Source organism: Mizuhopecten yessoensis, unplaced genomic scaffold, assembly GCF_002113885.1.
Source record: "Mizuhopecten yessoensis strain PY_sf001 unplaced genomic scaffold, ASM211388v2 scaffold10973, whole genome shotgun sequence".
Classification (NCBI taxonomy): Eukaryota; Metazoa; Mollusca; class Bivalvia; order Pectinida; family Pectinidae; genus Mizuhopecten; species Mizuhopecten yessoensis.
The window spans coordinates 307,610-326,532 of record NW_018408814.1 but is presented as its reverse complement, the minus strand read 5'-3'; the positions used below and the strand labels follow the sequence as shown (position 1 = coordinate 326,532).

Sequence of the window (18,923 nt, the reverse complement as noted above, 5' to 3'; positions counted from 1 at the left end):
TACTGTGTATAAGATATTTGTATCGTTTGGAAACTGGACCTCTTCTCAGATAACTTAATCTATTTCGAATTCTAAGTCAATGTAATATTCTATAAATAATATTGGACACATGCATGTTTTTGATATAAGTCTTTTAATATTCTTAATCTACATGTACTACTGAATTATGCAACTGTACAGTAATAACAATAATATAGTACGCCCCATTTAATGTAGTAGTGATTAACAAGGCAAGTAAAACGTGTCATCTAAGATTAGTATTGAATACAAACATCTTTAGAGAGAGAGAGACAGACAGACAGACAGACAGAGAGACAGAGTGACAGACAGAGAGAGGGGGAGAGACAGAGACAGAGAGAGAGACAAAGAGAGAGACAGACAGACAGACAGAGACAGAGACACAGACAGAGAGACAGAGAGAGGGGAGAGACAGAGAGATAAAGAGACAGACATACAGACAGAGAGAAAGACAGACAGACAGACACAGAGACACAGAGACAGACAGACAGACACAGACAGACAGACAGAGAGAGAGAGAGAGAGAGAGAGACAGAGAGAGAGAGAGAGAGAGAGACAGAGAGAGAGACAGAGAGACAGACACAGAGACACAGAGACAGAGAGAGAGAGAGAGAGAGAGAGACAGAGAGAGAGAGAGAGAGAGAGACAGAGAGAGAGACAGAGAGACAGAGGGAGAGACAAAGAGAGAGATACAAACAGACAGACAGACAGACAGAGACAGACATAGAGAGGGATAGACAGACAGACAGACAGACAGACAGACAGACATAGAGAGGGAGAGACAGACAGACATAGACAGAGACAGACAGAGACAGACATAGAGAGGGAGAGACAGACAGACAGACAGACAGACATAGACAGAGACAGACAGACAAAGTGGGAGAGAGAGACAGACAGAAACAGACAGACAGACATACAGAGAAAGAGACAGACAGACAGACAGACAGACAGTAAGTACATGTACTTGATTGAAACGTATACCTAATTATCAGAATGTATAAAGTTACAGACAGTACATGTACTTGGCCGATTATAGTAGATCTTAGAATTAAAAAGCACCAGGAAGTACGGCAATAATTTACAGATATTTGACAACAATAGAGCGATTGTTTGAGAGCCAATATCTATTGAATAAATTATGTACTTTTATCTTAAAATGAGAAAGCCGGATGTACATCTCACACTTTATGTGTGTACAGCTGTTTAATAAACAGTTTAGTAAAAATAACAATCATATCAAATTAACGATACAAAAATCCGATACAGCAGCGCAATGACGCCTACTAAAATGGCGAAGCTCAAACCTCTAGTGATGTAAGATTGTTTCACTTTTCTTCTTAGATGTTGTGGTGCTTTGTATGAAGGACTGTAAGCTGTTCCGAACAGTTCTCCACTGGAGACGGAGCCAGGCCGGAGTTGATGTAATATTTCCGTTGCTGCACGTATACCGGCCTGGACTGCACCAGACATGTACCCGTCCCATTCTCTGGCGCTCTCAGAGCCGGCAAAGTGTAACCTGAGGATGGAAGATATAGCATTTATTGCCGATTTCACATATTCCAACCAACATTTTGATGTTTAATTTAGTTGATTTTCTTATCAATTTGTGATATTGATATATACATTCATACTTAAACCACCTGTGTTGTTAGCTTAGAGTGTCAACATTATTCGCTTAAAATGTCAACAAATTATAGCATCCGCCTGTTCCGGAATTCACGGTCCGGTTTTCGGGTATGTGCTTAGTCCAGTGTGTGTCACTTCCGGATACGTAAGTTACACATCAAGCCTTCGACCTGAGCGGACGTTTCCCCAGAATCAGCGGGCTGCAAGTACTCCAGACCTTCCTGAATTCCTGAAGGGTTACGTCATCAATAAGTCGACCTTAAGAAATTGTCTATTACGAACCCACATCACATTCTATATACAATAACACTCACACTCTCTCTCTCTCTCTCTTTCTAATTTAAAGCATTTTGTGTACCATAACACTGTTTTCTATCGAGGTTGAAGTGGAAAAGTGATAAAAATACTGCAAATACATGACTACTTGAGGAACCCAACACCAAGACCTCCTCCATCCCATACCTGCTATAATAAAAGGTCATTTAAGTGGAGATGTCTTCTGTGTGGCATTTGCATAGAAGCATTGAAGAAACCGAACGGATATAATGCAATACCTTTGATCTATATCTTTCTTTTCATATTTTCCTACTCTGTCTCTCCGGCGGTGTTACCTTCATCTTCGATATCCAGGGGTTACCCTCACTTTCTCTCTCTACATTCGCTCTCTACACCCCTGGAATATGTCATAGCAAACTTGAAGGCACGCGGCCAGCTATTTGATTGGTGTCAGGTAAAAAAACTGACCAATCACTGTCCTTTGAAGATTAAAAAGGAGCGATGCCCGACTTTAAAGCCTGTCAATTTTTACCGTTACGCAACCGCAAGATTCTTTTGATGTACATAAAAGGACCAAATTAGTCTTCTCGTCTCTTCCACAAGACAGTGCACACTGAGCCTTGAATTTTGCTATGACATATTCCAGGGGTGCAGAGAGTGAATGTCAAATGACATAAGCTGTTACTAGGACGTTATATTGAAACAAAGCAAAAATACAACACACTATTTATAAACTTATTTCCTGCATTTGGACGACAATATGTCTCCTACAATTTCTCGTACAGAGACATCTTGATGTGACGATGAAAGTTATGCCCTGGTGTCCCCGTGTACCCACACTTCGACAAGGTTCTCGTACAGAGAAATCACGATGTGACGATGAAAGCTCTGCCCTTGTGTCCCCGTGTACCCACACTTCGAACAGATACAGCGACACCTTTACGCCATGACAAACTGTCTGTTTTAGGTTTTATACAATCACACTTTCATGGGACTTTCAAACTCATGCAAACTCAAATACAAGACGATAGTTACCTCCCCTGCGGTTCCCGGAGACCAGCAGCAAAGTTTCGCATTGCTCCTGTACTGACGGCTGCTACAGCGCCCTCTATGAATAGCTCTTCACTCCAGTCCTTCTCAAAGTAGTCAAGGCAGCTTTCGGCTTGCGACCCGAAGAAATCTGTCAATGTCTTTAAAACTGCGTTTTTTCTCGTGTGAGCCTGAAACAGGGGGGTCGGGTATTAAAACAGGAGGATCGGGTATTACAACAGGAGGATCGGGTATTACAACAGGAGGATCGGGTATTAAAACAGGAGGGTCGGGTATTAAAACAGGTGGGTCGGGTATTACAACAGGAGGGTCGGGTATTAAAACAGGAGGGTCGGGTATTAAAACAGGAGGGTCGGGTATTACAACAGGAGGGTCGGGTATTAAAACAGGTGGGTCGGGTATTACAACAGTAGGGTCGGGTATTACAACAGGAGGGTCGGGTATTAAAACAGGAGGATCGGGTATTACAACAGGAGGGTCGGGTATAAAAACAGGAGGGTCGGGTATAAAAACAGGAGTGTCGGGTAGTAAAACAGGAGGGTCGGGTATTAAAACAGGAGGGTCGGGTATTAAACCAGGAGGGTCGGGTATTACAACAGGAGGGTCGGGTATTAAAACAGGAGGGTCGGGTATTACAGACGAGGATTCAAAGAGGAACAAACCAATGACTAATTCAAGTATTAGGACTATGTATTAGGACTATGTATTAGGACTGTGTATTAGGACTATGATAAAGTCTCTGTTGAACATATTAACTGTAAAGTATTTTTAGCAGTTCGTTTAACACATATTAAAAGGGTTTTAATTCGACTTACTCAAATGTAAACCCTACGGGAGTATACTTAGTATGTTCTGTCACACATTTTGGATTAAAAATCAACAGCCTAGTATACTATCCGGAGTCGTCCACTGACGGATCACGGTTTATTGACGATTTTCTAATCAAACATGTTACATTTGTAATACCTTAGAAAGACAACTGCAGCAATGTCTTAAGAAAGCTCAAACCTGGGTAAATAAAACACTGTGTATGCACTTCTGACAGTTACACGATGATCCTTGTAAACTTTTCAACAAACAACATATTTTGGACTTATTTTAGACTCACAGTTATCTTTACTTCCTCTTTAAAAAAATGTGAAAGAAAAAAATTGGTATAAAGCTCTAAATATTCTCAAAGTATTGTCCAGATAGATAGGAGAGCAGACCGTGACGTACTGCCTCTGTGTGTTGAAGCAAGAAAATCACCACTCATGGAATGAAGAACGAAATGATCTTTCGGTTTGCTGAACAATTGAAATCAACTCCAGAAAATCTAGCGTTTTAGTCAGCATTTTATCCAAATTATTCAAATCTTTTCGAATGAAATGAGAAATTGATCCCATCTTTTGACGTTAGACTTCAAAAACTACAAGAAATTTTAATCTATTCCCATCAGCAATCAGAATTGCTTTTATATCCGATATTCCATCGAATTGGGCTGCCCGTTGTTTAGAGTCACACAATTTTGAAAAATCTCGCACTCTCCCGTTCAAAACACGAGAGTACATGTATCGATGTTTTACATACAATTGTATACAGTGACCGCTCTTCATCCTCAATATCCAGGAGTAACGCTCACTTTCTCTCTGTGTACCCCTTGAATATGTCATAGCAAAATTGAAGGCACGAAGATAGCTGTTTGATTGGTCTCAGGTTAAACAAACTGACCAATCGCTTCGCTTATACCTGTCCTTTGAAGATTACAAAGGAGCAACACTCGACTTCAAAGCCTGTCCTTTTTACCTTTACGCGACCCGAGATTCTTTTGATGTACATCAAAAGATCGAACTAGTCCTCATGTCTCATCAACAAGTTGGTACACACTGAGCCTTCACTTTTGCTATGACATATTCCAGGCGTGCAGAGAGTGAAAGAGAGCGAAACCCCTGGATATCGAGGATGACCGCTCTAAGGTCGAGGATGACCGCTCTAAGGTCGAGGATAGAATATCGAGGATGACCGCTCTAAGGTCGAGGATGACCGCTCTAAGGTCGAGGATAGAGTATCGAGGATGACCGCTCTAAGGCCGAGGATGACCGCTCTAAGGTCGAGGATAACCGCTCTAAGGTCGAGGAGAAATTGCAGCAATATGTGTTGTTGCCAACTTGTCGTTACCAAACAGTACTTCTATTTTTACTGCTGAATAACAGGTGGGTTGGATTTGGGTAAATTAAAGAATGAAATAAAAAAGCAATAATTTACCCTAATCGTTGTCGTTCCGACAAGTTTTAAGAAATCAAGACTTTCATATACAGAACATCGCCATTCGTATCAACCGGATTTTACTGATCTGTCACATGATCTTTATGTGAATACCCGGTCATGTTGGAATAGGTAGTACTAATGTAGGTTCATTTGCAACAAGAAGAGCAATCGCACAAAGGGCGTTTCCTATAGCGATTGCGCATGAGCAAAACCTACATTACGTATTGTTACATTTCACAATACCTACATTACGTGTAGTTACATTTTACAATACCTACATTACGTGTAGTTACATTTTACAATACCTACATTACGTGTAGTTACATTTTACAATACCTACATTACGTGTAGTTACATTTTACAATACCTACATTACGTGTAGTTACATTTTACAATACCTACATTACGTGTAGTTACATTTTACAATACCTACATTACGTGTAGTTACATTTTACAATACCTACATTACGTGTAGTTACATTTTACAATACCTACATTACGTGTAGTTACATTTTACAATACCTACATTACGTGTAGTTACATTTTACAATACCTACATTACGTGTAGTTACATTTTACAATACCTACATTACGTGTAGTTACATTTTACAATACCTACATTACGTGTAGTTACATTTTACAATACCTACATTACGTGTAGTTACATTTTACAATACCTACATTACGTGTAGTTACATTTTACAATACCTACATTACGTGTAGTTACATTTTACAATACCTACATTACGTTTAGTTACATTTTACAATACCTACATTACGTGTAGTTACATTTTACAATACCTACATTACGTGTAGTTACATTTTACAATACCTACATTACGTGTAGTTACATTTTACAATACCTACATTACGTGTAGTTACATTTTACAATACCTACATTACGTGTAGTTACATTTTACAATACCTACATTACGTGTAGTTACATTTTACAATACCTACATTACGTGTAGTTACATTTTACAATACCTACATTACGTGTAGTTACATTTTACAATACCTACATTACGTGTAGTTACATTTTACAATACCTACATTACGTGTAGTTACATTTTACAATACCTACATTACGTGTAGTTACATTTTACAATACCTACATTACGTGTAGTTACATTTTACAATACCTACATTACGTGTAGTTACATTTTACAATACCTACATTACGTGTAGTTACATTTTACAATACCTACATTACGTGTAGTTACATTTTACAATACCTACATTACGTGTAGTTACATTTTACAATACCTACATTACGTGTAGTTACATTTTACAATACCTACATTACGTGTAGTTACATTTTACAATACCTACATTACGTGTAGTTACATTTTACAATACCTACATTACGTATAGTTACATTTTACAATACCTACATTACGTTTAGTTACATTTTACAATAACTTCATTACGTATAGTTACATTTTACAATACCTACATTAATTAGATCAACCTTTGAAAGCAAAACATTGCATGATTGAAGACAATAATGTTAAACAAATACGTGATATATTGTATAATGCACCGTCCATGAAAAGTTTATTTGGTACAGTTTCTTTCAATTAAAATATGCATGTTTACCGTGTTGTCTTGCCCTAAATGTCTTGCATGAACGACTGACCGTGAAACAATATAACAACAATAACAATACTCACTTTCTGTCTGCCCCATTGGATAGCTTGATCTCCCGCCAAGAACGCCACCAGCGCGGGACTTCCTGTTGGAGTTGTTGCATCGAACACAATAGAAAGAGGGCCTACGTCACATCCGCTTACGTCACTGGGACCGCCATACGTCACAGCCTCTCCAGATTGGCCATTGGACCTCCAGAATGCCTGTACATCAAGTGTGTTTTTTTGCGTTAGATAAAAACGAATTGCGTCTGTTGTTAAGTTGATATCGGATTTGAACACCACTTTAGGAACACATCGCTAACATACAGATATGTGAGCCTCTTTGTCGTCACACTGGTGTAACAATTACAATAACGTCGTTTAATCCTTAAAATTATATTCTAAAACTTATTGTATTCTGTTTGTATTGTCAATGAACTTTATTTTTCATTTGGCAACACTCCAATTATCTTGGTCACTTGAGCGATTAAGCACGAGCGACATAACATACAGTATCCCCGCTCCTGTATTATTACCTCCTGGTACGTGACAATGACTTTGATGTAGTTTCCAAAGGGCATCCATTTCTCTATCTCTCTTCGCTGTAAGGACAGCTGGGGCTCAAACTGTATTTTTCCTGTGAAAGATCAATATTACACTTCAAATAATTGTCGAGATGAAATGGTTGTTGAAATTCTTACTTATTTTTTGAGGATTGAAAGCGCTTCTTTGCTGCAACTCAGTCTGTGGGACCTGATGAATGACTCACAGTCTGTGAGACCTGATGAATGACTCACAGTCTGTGAGACCTGATGAATGACTCACAGTCTGTGAGACCTGATGAATGACTCACAGTCTGTGAGACCTGATGAATGACTCACAGTCTGTGAGACCTGATGAATGACTCACAGTCTGTGAGACCTGATGAATGACTCACAGTCTGTGAGACCTGATGAATGACTCACAGTCTGTGAGACCTGATGAATGACTCACAGTCTGTGAGACCTGATGAATGACTCACAGTCTGTGAGACCTGATGAATGACTCACAGTCTGTGAGACCTGATGAATGACTCACAGTCTGTGAGACCTGATGAATGACTCACAGTCTGTGAGACCTGATGAATGACTCACAGTCTGTGAGACCTGATGAATGACTCACAGTCTGTGAGACCTGATGAATGACTCACAGTCTGTGAGACCTGATGAATGACTCACAGTCTGTGAGACCTGATGAATGACTCACAGTCTGTGAGACCTGATGAATGACTCACAGTCTGTGAGACCTGATGAATGACTCACAGTCTGTGAGACCTGATGAATGACTCACAGTCTGTGAGACCTGATGAATGACTCACAGTCTGTGAGACCTGATGAATGACTCACAGTCTGTGAGACCTGATGAATGACTCACAGTCTGTGAGACCTGATGAATGACTCACAGTCTGTGAGACCTGATGAATGACTCACAGTCTGTGAGACCTGATGAATGACTCACAGTCTGTGAGACCTGATGAATGACTCACAGTCTGTGAGACCTGATGAATGACTCGCAGTCTGTGAGACCTGATGAATGACTCACAGCTGTTTATGGAGACTTTGAAAATAAATGTTTGACTCTCCAAAATGAGCTTCAATTCATGGGTTTGTAATAAAATATCTATTTGACATGTGTTTTAACCCTCAAGGTATATGTGATTGAACTTCTGACATTGATAAATGTTAAGGGTAAACTGAAAGTTCTGGAAAACCTGATGAAAACTCGCGGTTTATGAGACTTATAAGTGACTATTTATTTCATTGTCTGGGAAACCTGGGACACCACTCGTAGGTTTGGAGACTAATAAATTACTCACTTGCAACCATCGGCGGTGCGGCCATCACTGCTCGCTTACAGCTCACTGTCAGTCCGTTCCGGCATTTGAGTTGAATGCTTTTCTCATTCTTAAACAAGAAATATTTGTAAAGAAAATCATCGGAACTTAATGTCCGTAGTATTGAATATAAACACGAATGTGTATCTGTAATAATAGTACTGCTCCTACATCCTTTGTTAGACTCAATACAAGTGGTATTATTAAATACTCAGAACAATGTTAAAAACAAAACTAGGTCTATTGGTACCGCATCGGACATTCGATTTCAAACATGGAAGCACGTCCTTAAATGACCTTAGTCACCAGACTAAAAAAACTGTTATCGTTAATATGAGACTGCGATATCAACGTCAACATCTTCTGTATCCCACCGCCTGATCGTAAGAGGCGACTAATGTGGAGTACCTGTGGAATCGGGGTTTTCTTCTACTAAGGGGACATGGAAGGGACTAGAATTTATCTACTGCTTCTAATGTAAGCCTTGGGGTCTTTTTCGCTTCCTATCCTTTCTGTCTACATACTTTCTTTTTCTATCTACTTTCTTTTCCTAACGGCGTCACCTTGAGTACCCGTCATCTGCGTCCCTCACTGTTGCCAGGACGTTAAACCACAAACAACTCTCTTTCCGATGGCGTTTTTGTAGTCACGCGCGCGTCCTCATATAACCCTGACCGATACGGGACGTTTAATACCAAACAAAACAAAACAAATCGCTCTTTGTATTTTCGACAGAAGGTTGTTGCATATTGTTCAAAAACATCAACAACCTACACGGACATTTACCTGTATCACCTTAGTAACAGCGTGCTCCAGCAGGACATTGTCTGTCCCGACTTTCTCCGCTAAAATCTTAGAGATCTGCTGCGTTCCTCCCTGTAAGTAAATGGTTGGTACACACTTATATCCGGGTACTACGTGCAGAAGGAAACGTTATGATTAAGATTCTATCACGTGATCAAGTAAGATTGGAATGGTACATGTATAACGTCACTACAAACATGTAAGTTATAATGTCTAAAACTATTTAATATCATAAACATTTACAATCAGATATAATGTCACTCTATAAACGGTAACACTTCTCTATAATCCCATTCTCCAGCACACATACTCACATGCACACTTACAGAACACACATGGAGGCACGTCCTTAAATGACCTAACCTGTTGATAGGACGTTCAACAAAATATAACCAGACCAAACTATAATCACATTCAATAGTAAGTACGAAAAGACCATTTAGTTAAGGATCCTCTTATAACAGCCAGAATTGGAACTATGCATCGGACATTTTTTTCGGGTGTGACAATAGCTTTGATCAATCTTAAAAGAATATCACTTGTGAAACTTTGACGGAAATTAAAAGAGAAGAAGAGAACAAACACAAAATAAAAAGAGTGTTTAAAGTTTAAAAATACCACGTGACTTAACTAGGATGCGAAACCTGGACCGGCAATCAGTATGCTGTCACCTTTACCAATAAATCTACTTGGTAAACTGATATTTCACTCGACTTAGTTAATTTTCAAAAGTTACAAAAGACACGAGCTTTAGTTGAAGATTAACTGATGAGAGTGAAATAAATACCATACTCAACAACCACGAGCCGTGTGATCTGTTTCTACCACAATCTCAGTCGGAAATAGCTGGAGTATTTCCTGATGCGAATAACATACACACGCGACCCATATGTAAAACGTCACTCATTAATATTAAAAAATGACATTTGTTTTACAAATTTAATAATTTTCAAAATTAATGTTTCGGCAACAACTTCATGAAAAAATATAATAGATGAACGACTTTAAATAATGAGAGTAGCAGTATTGCATTAATTAATATAAATTAACCACTGACTACATGTACGTAAGCATATCGTACGAAGTCTGCCTCCCGCCAAGTGATGAAGACGGACTAATCGCTGTCAATGTCCAAAGCCATAGGCCTACGTTTCTTCGTGACGATTCTATGGTTGAGGTTTATAGTGAGAGTTCCGCCATAGACAGGCCCTCCAAATATTGATAACGGGACGTGAGGAGAATGAAACATTTTCCGACACTGTGTCAGATCCTGTTTGGGTTTCACGACCTGGCATGGACACGCAACGGTATGGCGTCGAAACGATAACGAGCGTCTGTAGCAATTTTGCCTGAAACTAGCAATCAAATGTTTAAGTATCATCTTCCTTTGATATTGCCCTAATAATCCCCTTTCCCATCGCATAACCTCACAAAAGTCACCAACAATTGCCGGGTGTTGACAGCAGACGACGTAAACAAAACAGCACGCAGCAAAAAGCGCGTGAAAAAAGTCGTTCGGTCAAGGTTCATCTTCTCGACCAATCAAAACTACGGAAGTCATATTTATCAAACAGTCTGCATGTTTATACAATGATCTGAGAGTGGAATAACACAGCGTATTGTGGTAGAAAAGATCATTCACGCTACAGTTATATCCGAATTGAAATTGAAGAGAAGTAACTCTATGAACGAGAACTGTATTGGTGTACGAGGAGTTGGACAGGGATCCTTACTCGTACTTCCAGAAAACACTTGTAGTATTATCGTTTCTATAAGCCTCGCACACCTTTTATATACACAATCCGAGCAAAGTGTTGACCAACTGTATTGGGAGGCAAGAACAGGGTTTTAAGGAATATACTATTTATCAAGATAAACGGACTTTAGCCATTTTAACAAGCTAAAAGGCTGCGCGGCCATGATACTCTGTCTGGTAAAATCAAGCCGCAGTCTGTACGTAAGGAAGTTTTCACTTAGCTGGAATCAGCAGCTGGAATTCCTTACGGGGTCACGTGGTCTTATCTTCCAGTATCCGTTATCCAGTACTATGGTCTGAATATAGAGGTAAGTAGGCCTACGTTCTGAATACGCGAAGATAAAATGAATCAAGTGACCCTACCTTGACCTTTAAACCCTGAGCGGCATCTTCGTTTGCTTCCATGAGGATCATTAGGCCACCGGCGGATGACACCAAACTAAGGAAGTAGAGGGTGGACATCTGTGACGGTTCCATGGTAACGGTGGTACGAATGGCGGCCGCAACTGTCTCGTAGGCACCTACACAGACAAGTGTATATAAGAAAGGCGATATAAAACATAGAAAATACAAATAATTACAGAGGCATTACTCTGGGGAAGTTGAAAATAATGTAATAACAGATGCTCAAATTGGTTTTAGACCCAGACATTCAACCGTTGATGCAATATTTGTACTTCAGACTTTAATTAATAGATATTGAAGTAAACAAGAGGCTCATGGGCCTTAACGGTCACCTGAGTTCAACAGTATTTATTTTTGTTGTTGAAATATGTACTAATTTGAGTAAAAAATAGTTAAGTATAATGTTAACTCAACTTTGTCAGGACCATGAGCTGATCATTCCTAGACCGATTTTCAGTGAGATCGGCCTATTAGAACTTGTTTTAAAGTTTGAAATAGGTATTTACAAAATAGCGGCCATGGCAGCCAAATTGTATTTCTGATTGACCCGAAAAATGACAACACTTTGTCAGGACCATGATTCGATCATTCCTACAAAGTTTCAGTTCAATCGGCCAAGTAGAACTTTACTTTAAGTTTGAAATAGTTTTTCAAAATGGCGGCTGTGGCGGCCATATTGGATTTCTGATCGACCCGAAAAATAACAACACTTTGTCAGGACCATGAGTCGATCATTCCTACAAAGTTTCAGTTCAATCGGTCTAGCAGAACTTTACTTTAAGTTTGAAATAGTTTTTCAAAATGGCGGCCATGGTGGCCATATTGGATTTCTGATTGACCTGAAAAATAACAACACTTTGTCAGGACCATGAGTTGATCATTCCTACCAACTTTCAGTTCAATCTGCCCAGCAGAACTTGACTTTAAGTTTGAAATAGTTTTTCAAAATGGCGGCCGTGGCGGCCATATCGGATTTCTGATCGACCCGAAAAATAACAACACTTTGTCAGGGCCATGAGGCGATCATTCCTACCAACTTTCAGTTCAATCGGCCCATCAGAACTTGACTTTAAGTTTGAAATGTAAAATGTTAACGGACGACGGACGACGATGGATGAAAACGGATAGCAATAGGTCACTTGAGCTAAAGTTCAGGTGACCTAAAAAGGTTGTAGACTTTACTGTTCCTTTGTTGATTACAAGAAAGCTTTTGACTTATTCGACAGATCTCATATGTGGTGCAAATTGATTAAGCAGGGTGTTAGAGGGAAAATGTTTCAGTTAAGTCATGTGTAAAGCAAAATGGTTTTTATTCAGGGTTTTTTTCAAATACAATCGGTCTATTTCAGGGGGAAATTTTGTCACCCATTTTATACTCCATGTTCGTCAATGACTGTGAAATCAATTTTATAAAAAAGGTTGTCCATCTATTGAAATCATATAATAACAAGTACAAACTCAATTGGAACACTGATTAGACGAAAATAGTAGTTTTCACGAATGATTGCGGGATACAAAACAACGAAAAATAGTTGTACGACACTAAAGAGCTCCAAGTCGTCGACCAGTTTAATTACCTAGGCATGCTCTTTAACTACATCGGTAATTTTGATGTCACTCAAAAGCATGTTGCAGATCAGGGTAATAAGGCATATCATGCGCTTTGTAATAAGTTCAAAAGTCATAATTCTAATATCAAAACACAATGTTCTGTATTCGACACTTATATCAATAGCGTCTTAAGTTACAGTGCAGAAGTATGGGGCTTTCATAAAGCTCTTGATGTTGAAAAGATACACATACATTTTTGTAAAAGGCTACTCGGAGTCAGGAAGAGTACTTGTAATAATTTAGTTTATTGTGAGTAAGGAAGATTACCATTGTATGTATGTAGAAAACTGAAAAGTTTTAAATATTGGTTAAAATTAAAAACTCCGAATAATTGCATTTTAAGTTTAAACAGACCACGTGTCCACAGCGATTCCTTTAGGAACGTCTCTAGAGTTTTGGTATCCCACTCCTCGCCTTTACTACAGTTGTAAGGATCCTCGTGGTCGACCTGCTTCCGGAGTCTCTCTACCTGGTTGATACAACACGTGTAAACATGGTTATCACTAAGGTAACCACTGGAATCACTCACGTGCCCGTAACAATTTAATTATATTTGTCTGATTGGTTAAAAAAAGAGTTTATTCGTTTTCTTTAACATTCACGTCGCGTTGAGATAACTTGGAGACTTACATTTGTACAGAACATTCTCGTCGCATTGAGATAACTTGGAGACTTACATTTGTACAGAACATTTAACCAAGGAATAGGGTGTCAACGAAAATGATAGTATGGTTATGAAAACTCGTATCATAGACAATGCTAGCTTGTTTAAAGGAGACGTGACGTCATAGAAAAGGAATATGACGTCAAAGAAATTGCATGGCGTTATAGAATTTGTCACAAAATTCCTGGAATGGATTATAGGAATAATTCTAGTATCCAGTCGGAATATAAAGACAAAGTATTCACTTTTGATGAAAATACATAATGATGAATAACTATAGAAGCGAAAGAAACCATTATATTAAAAGTTCGGCGTCAAACAACATGGCTTACCTTCCATATAAATAACTGAAGGTCAATGAGTTCAAACGGTGAAAGAGATGGAATATCGGACTTGTAGCTTTGGATTTTTGCACTCTCAACCTGCATAACCTTTGACCCTGTGGTGAATTGTGGGTAGGTTTCCAGCCCAAGTTCCTCAAGTAAAGCCATGATGTCTTTCTGTGATCTTTAAGTTTTGATGAAAATAAAAAAAATTAACACTGCTGATTTTCCATCGTGATTTATTGTCACGAGAATGTTGTACAATTATTTTATATCACAAAAACGAGTTTGTAGACAAACCCAACCACAGGTTTTGCACAATCATAGTGGCTGTACTGCCAGTGGCGTACCATTTTACAACTTGAATTCTTTTTTTTTTTTTTTGGAAATATGCCGCAAAACCATTTTTCTTCATCTTATACAGAAATTGTGTCCAAAGTTTGTTGAATTTGATTGAACTATAAGATTACCATATATGCTGCCGCCTGTAATGTTTTAACAAGTCCTTAATGCGCATGTCAACGTCAGGCGCCACGCCGTCGTTATACATTTGACGTCATTTCATACGTCAAATGTATGTATGTGAATTGTACGTCATTTCATACTATTTCGTCGACCACCTTGATAATATAATTTTGTGTTTTGTTGACCAACACTACGATCTATTAAACATTGTGTCTTAAGTAGTTGGTTGATATGGGGAAAATACGTACGTGGACACCCACTGTCCGCCCAGGTCCCAGTGGTCAGTTCCGCCATCTTTACACTTGAGAGGCAGAGTAAGTGTCCGGCCGCCAACCCGATCTGGAAATGTAAAGACCACAGTTACGTCAAATTACATTGTTACAACCTCGGTCATTAGGTTACCGACAATCAGCGATTCTGTTTTACTCGTTAAGCGATAGATATGTGGCTTTTAAATGAAGATAGGATCACGGTGGCCTTCCAGCTTTACAATAGAGGTAATTTCTCTTCAGCCCAATCGGTAGAGCGGCGGACTGGAAAGTTTGGGGTTGCTGTTTCGATCTCTGGTGAAAGCATACTATTCTCTTTCCTGATTTAGACAAGACCACGTGACCGCTCTGAGTTAAAACGTGTCTCACGTGATGATTCAAAACGTACGGGTGATCCTGACGTTTAGTCAACATGCCAACTGGGAAATACTAATGAATGTAGTCCGGATTCTACAGACTTCAGTTATCCTGTATTATCCGACAACCAGGTATCTTTATTTCGTCAGAGCGTCAGTCTATAACTCCGCCGGTGTCAGAGCGTCGGTCTATAACTCCGCCGGTGTCAGAGCGTCGGGCTATAACTCCGCCGGGGTCAGAGCGTCGGTCTATAACTCCGCCGGTGTCTGAGCGTCGGTCTATAACTCCGCCGGTGTCAGAGCGTCGGTCTATAACTCCGCCGGTGTTTGAGCGTCGGTCTATAACTCTGCCGGTGTCAGAGCGTCGGTCTATAACTCCGTCGGTGTCAGAGCGTCGGTCTATAACTCCGCCGGTGTCAGACCGTCGGTCTATAACTCCGCCGGTTTCGGATCTTGGCCTGGCTGTTGTATTATTCCTTTCTTGTTACATTATCAGTATTAGTGGAGTGCTAATAGGCTAGGGGTTGATTTCCAGCGTCAGAAACTTAGTATAGGCCTTCATAATAGGCGTTATAAAATACGTGATTTATTTATCACCGGAATACGAGTGTCGAATTTCGTCCACGTCAATGTTCACTATCTGGATCATCGTGAAACTGATGAAACAAAATCGATATTAAAGATAAAACAAAGGTCAACCCTCCGTAAATCACATAGCAATAACCAGCGCCGTATATATATTTATGTTGACGTATTAAGAGTTGTTCATGTTTACATTCGCAGAGATATATTTGTATCGTGACATTTATATGACGTTTCTAACAAAAAATGGGTTCAATCGACTGTGGTAGCCTACTTGTGAGTAATCCGTTTCCCCCGATGGGCCCCTGACTGGCATGTTTACATACCTGTATTACATATAGATAGTATAAACGATGCTAACCCAACTGGTATGACAACACCCACGCATTTATGACGATCTGGTAATGAGTGTCACGTGCATGTCATTGATTACAATTCTGTAGTAAATGATCACCTTATAAACACTAGTAAACACAACATATAATTAGTGCTTATTTCGCGGATATTTACTTTCACATTCAATTTGAACTTTTACCTTTCGCCTCCAGAACACATATTTTTAATGCTGGGTCCTTTTTATGGAGGTGATAAGCTGCTGTCAAACCAGATATCCCTCCGCCAATGACTGTCACATCTACATGTTTCTCCATTCGTAAGTTTTCCGACGGAATATAGTTCAAAATTGTGTAGATTACTTGCCAGCAAACTACACTGTTCCGGGACTAGATATCACTTCCGGTATAAAGGTCAGTGTTCGGGAGGGGTACAATAAAGGGACATCATTACATGAAACGTTTTCAAATGTTGATACAGTTTTAAGGTATAAAACCACCTAACTTTACAAGGCAAATAAAAGTAAATACGGGTGTCATAACGTTTTGCATTCACAGAATTTTAAAAGAGTATTCATCATTCGTACGAGTTGCGTCCCCTATCACAGACACTCTTTGCGTGCCAATTTGTTGAGAACTTTAAAAAAAGGAATATTTATTTAAGATGAAATACACAGTATTCATTAAATTTATTTTGCTTGTCGTATGAAAAGTGAAAATCTGGAAGCTAAGGGGCCAAAACAACGACCTTATGGGAGCACATCCTTTGAGAAGGCGTCGTCCAGTAAGGACAATTTCTCAATATTGCTATTCAGGAAAAATGTTAACACTCATGAACCGAGAAATGGATATCATGGCGACGAAATAAGTCTAAACCAGGAAAACTATTGTATTGCTAATTTGTCAATATGAAAGGGAGAGAACTCCAGGTGGATAAATCAGCTCCTTATAATATAGTGACTTAGTTTATTATACCACTTGAAACGGGAAGACACTTAATAAAATAGAAACGCATACGGAACCTACATATACACAAGAATAATTTATAAAAGGAGATGACAACAGCTATTTGGGAAAGTTTTGTCGATTCATGCAGAGTCTTTAAGTACTCTTTCCAGTTTTATGGCGTCTTTTGTTGAATGAGTTCAAGTGTCCTCACAATTATATTGCGATCTATGACGTCCCTGGGTCGTACTTTTCTGTTTCCCTGATCTCACAAAGGGTACATCTAATTCCGTTTTTATTTTATTTTAATAGTGTCGTTTCTGTCCGAATCCAATTAAAACTATTCTATAACGAGACGGTGCATTAACCCAGGCAGTGTCATGCTTGTGTCTTAATTAAATGAAGAAGTACAAATCTTTGACAATCTAATTTGATCTACGATCCAGTAACGAATCCGGAACTTGACTATGATCTGTTTAATTGTTTAGTGATGCGGTAGTCACATGTCGTATTTCTCCAATTATCCGGAATCACCGATTGTTTAATTGTTGTGACACGTTTTCCTACTGTTTTGTCATTATACGATACATGTAACCTCCACGAGAATTATGTCTTTCACCCTTATTGTTACTATGAGAGATTTCGCCAGAGTACATCATTTACGAGGTTGTTATTAATTAATTGGACATGTACTCGGTATTTACTGTCCTGTCTTGAGTAGTCATGAAGGGTTGCTCGTTGCAATGCACTTTGGGTCTAATAATTCAGTGGCAGATCCAGAGGTTTTTTGGGGGCTTTTTGGGGGGCTTCAAGAAGACAAGCTGCTACGAGGTTGTTATTAATTAATTGGACATGTACTCGGTATTTACTGTCCTGTCTTGAGTAGTCATGAAGGGTTGCTCGTTGCAATGCACTTTGGGTCTAATAATTCAGTGGCAGATCCAGAGGTTTTTTGGGGGCTCCAAGAAGACCCCCCCAACACCCACCCAACACCCACCCACCTCAACACCACTCCCCTGACTGACTTTACCGATTAGTAGCTAACAGCTTACTTATCAAAGATTTAACAGAGATCATGTGTGAAATACCTCAGCAGAGTTCAATTCGTATTTCATGGCCTTAAGGTCAACGCAAAGGTCACTGTTGCTATTTATATGACAAATACATAGCCGAGGGATGATTCTTGTTTTACATGCGTTTTTTAGTTTCTGTTGTAAATAGACACATTAACATATTAAGAAATAACTGTCTATGTAAACACGGGCTCTGGTGGAAATAAACACATTATTTCTCAATCGTAGGCAGGTTTATGTAGAACAACCATTAAGTGTTACTGTGTGACGTTTCGGCGACTATTACGGTATGTTTTCTGTTACTTTCATCGGAGAAATGATCGGTAAAGCGTATGTACAAAAAATGTGTAAAATATATACAAGACGGCGACATAAAATCGACGTTGATACAGCTACCCTTCAAGTGTCAAACTTAGTGGTTGTACAAGTGCGAAATAGCGAATCAAACAGACAAATCGACCCGGCTGTACTTTGTTTAATATATTATCACAGATGTGCGAGATTCTATGAGCCTCTCATCTCGATTCAGACCTGGTCCACTGTGGCGTTTCCAAATAGCTTCCTTTATCTGTCACTTCAACAGATCCAATCCATACTTACCAATTAAAACAAAATGT

The 18,923-nt window shown here is 39.2% G+C and overlaps 1 protein-coding gene across 1 annotated transcript; it reads right to left on the bottom strand.

Moving 5' to 3' along the window:
* Positions 1 to 919: 919 nt before the first annotated feature.
* Positions 920 to 16,670, bottom strand: LOC110464211 (probable flavin-containing monoamine oxidase A). Its single transcript, XM_021519310.1, has 11 exons — positions 16,492 to 16,670; positions 14,998 to 15,088; positions 14,294 to 14,468; positions 13,652 to 13,766; positions 11,645 to 11,802; positions 9,508 to 9,597; positions 8,704 to 8,791; positions 7,385 to 7,485; positions 6,891 to 7,070; positions 2,956 to 3,140; positions 920 to 1,534 (listed from the first exon to the last, which is right to left on the bottom strand). The coding sequence occupies exons 1-11, from the start codon at positions 16,604 to 16,606 to the stop codon at positions 1,255 to 1,257; spliced, it is 1,578 nt and encodes a 525-aa protein (XP_021374985.1). The 5' UTR covers positions 16,607 to 16,670; the 3' UTR covers positions 920 to 1,254.
* Positions 16,671 to 18,923: the final 2,253 nt, after the last annotated feature.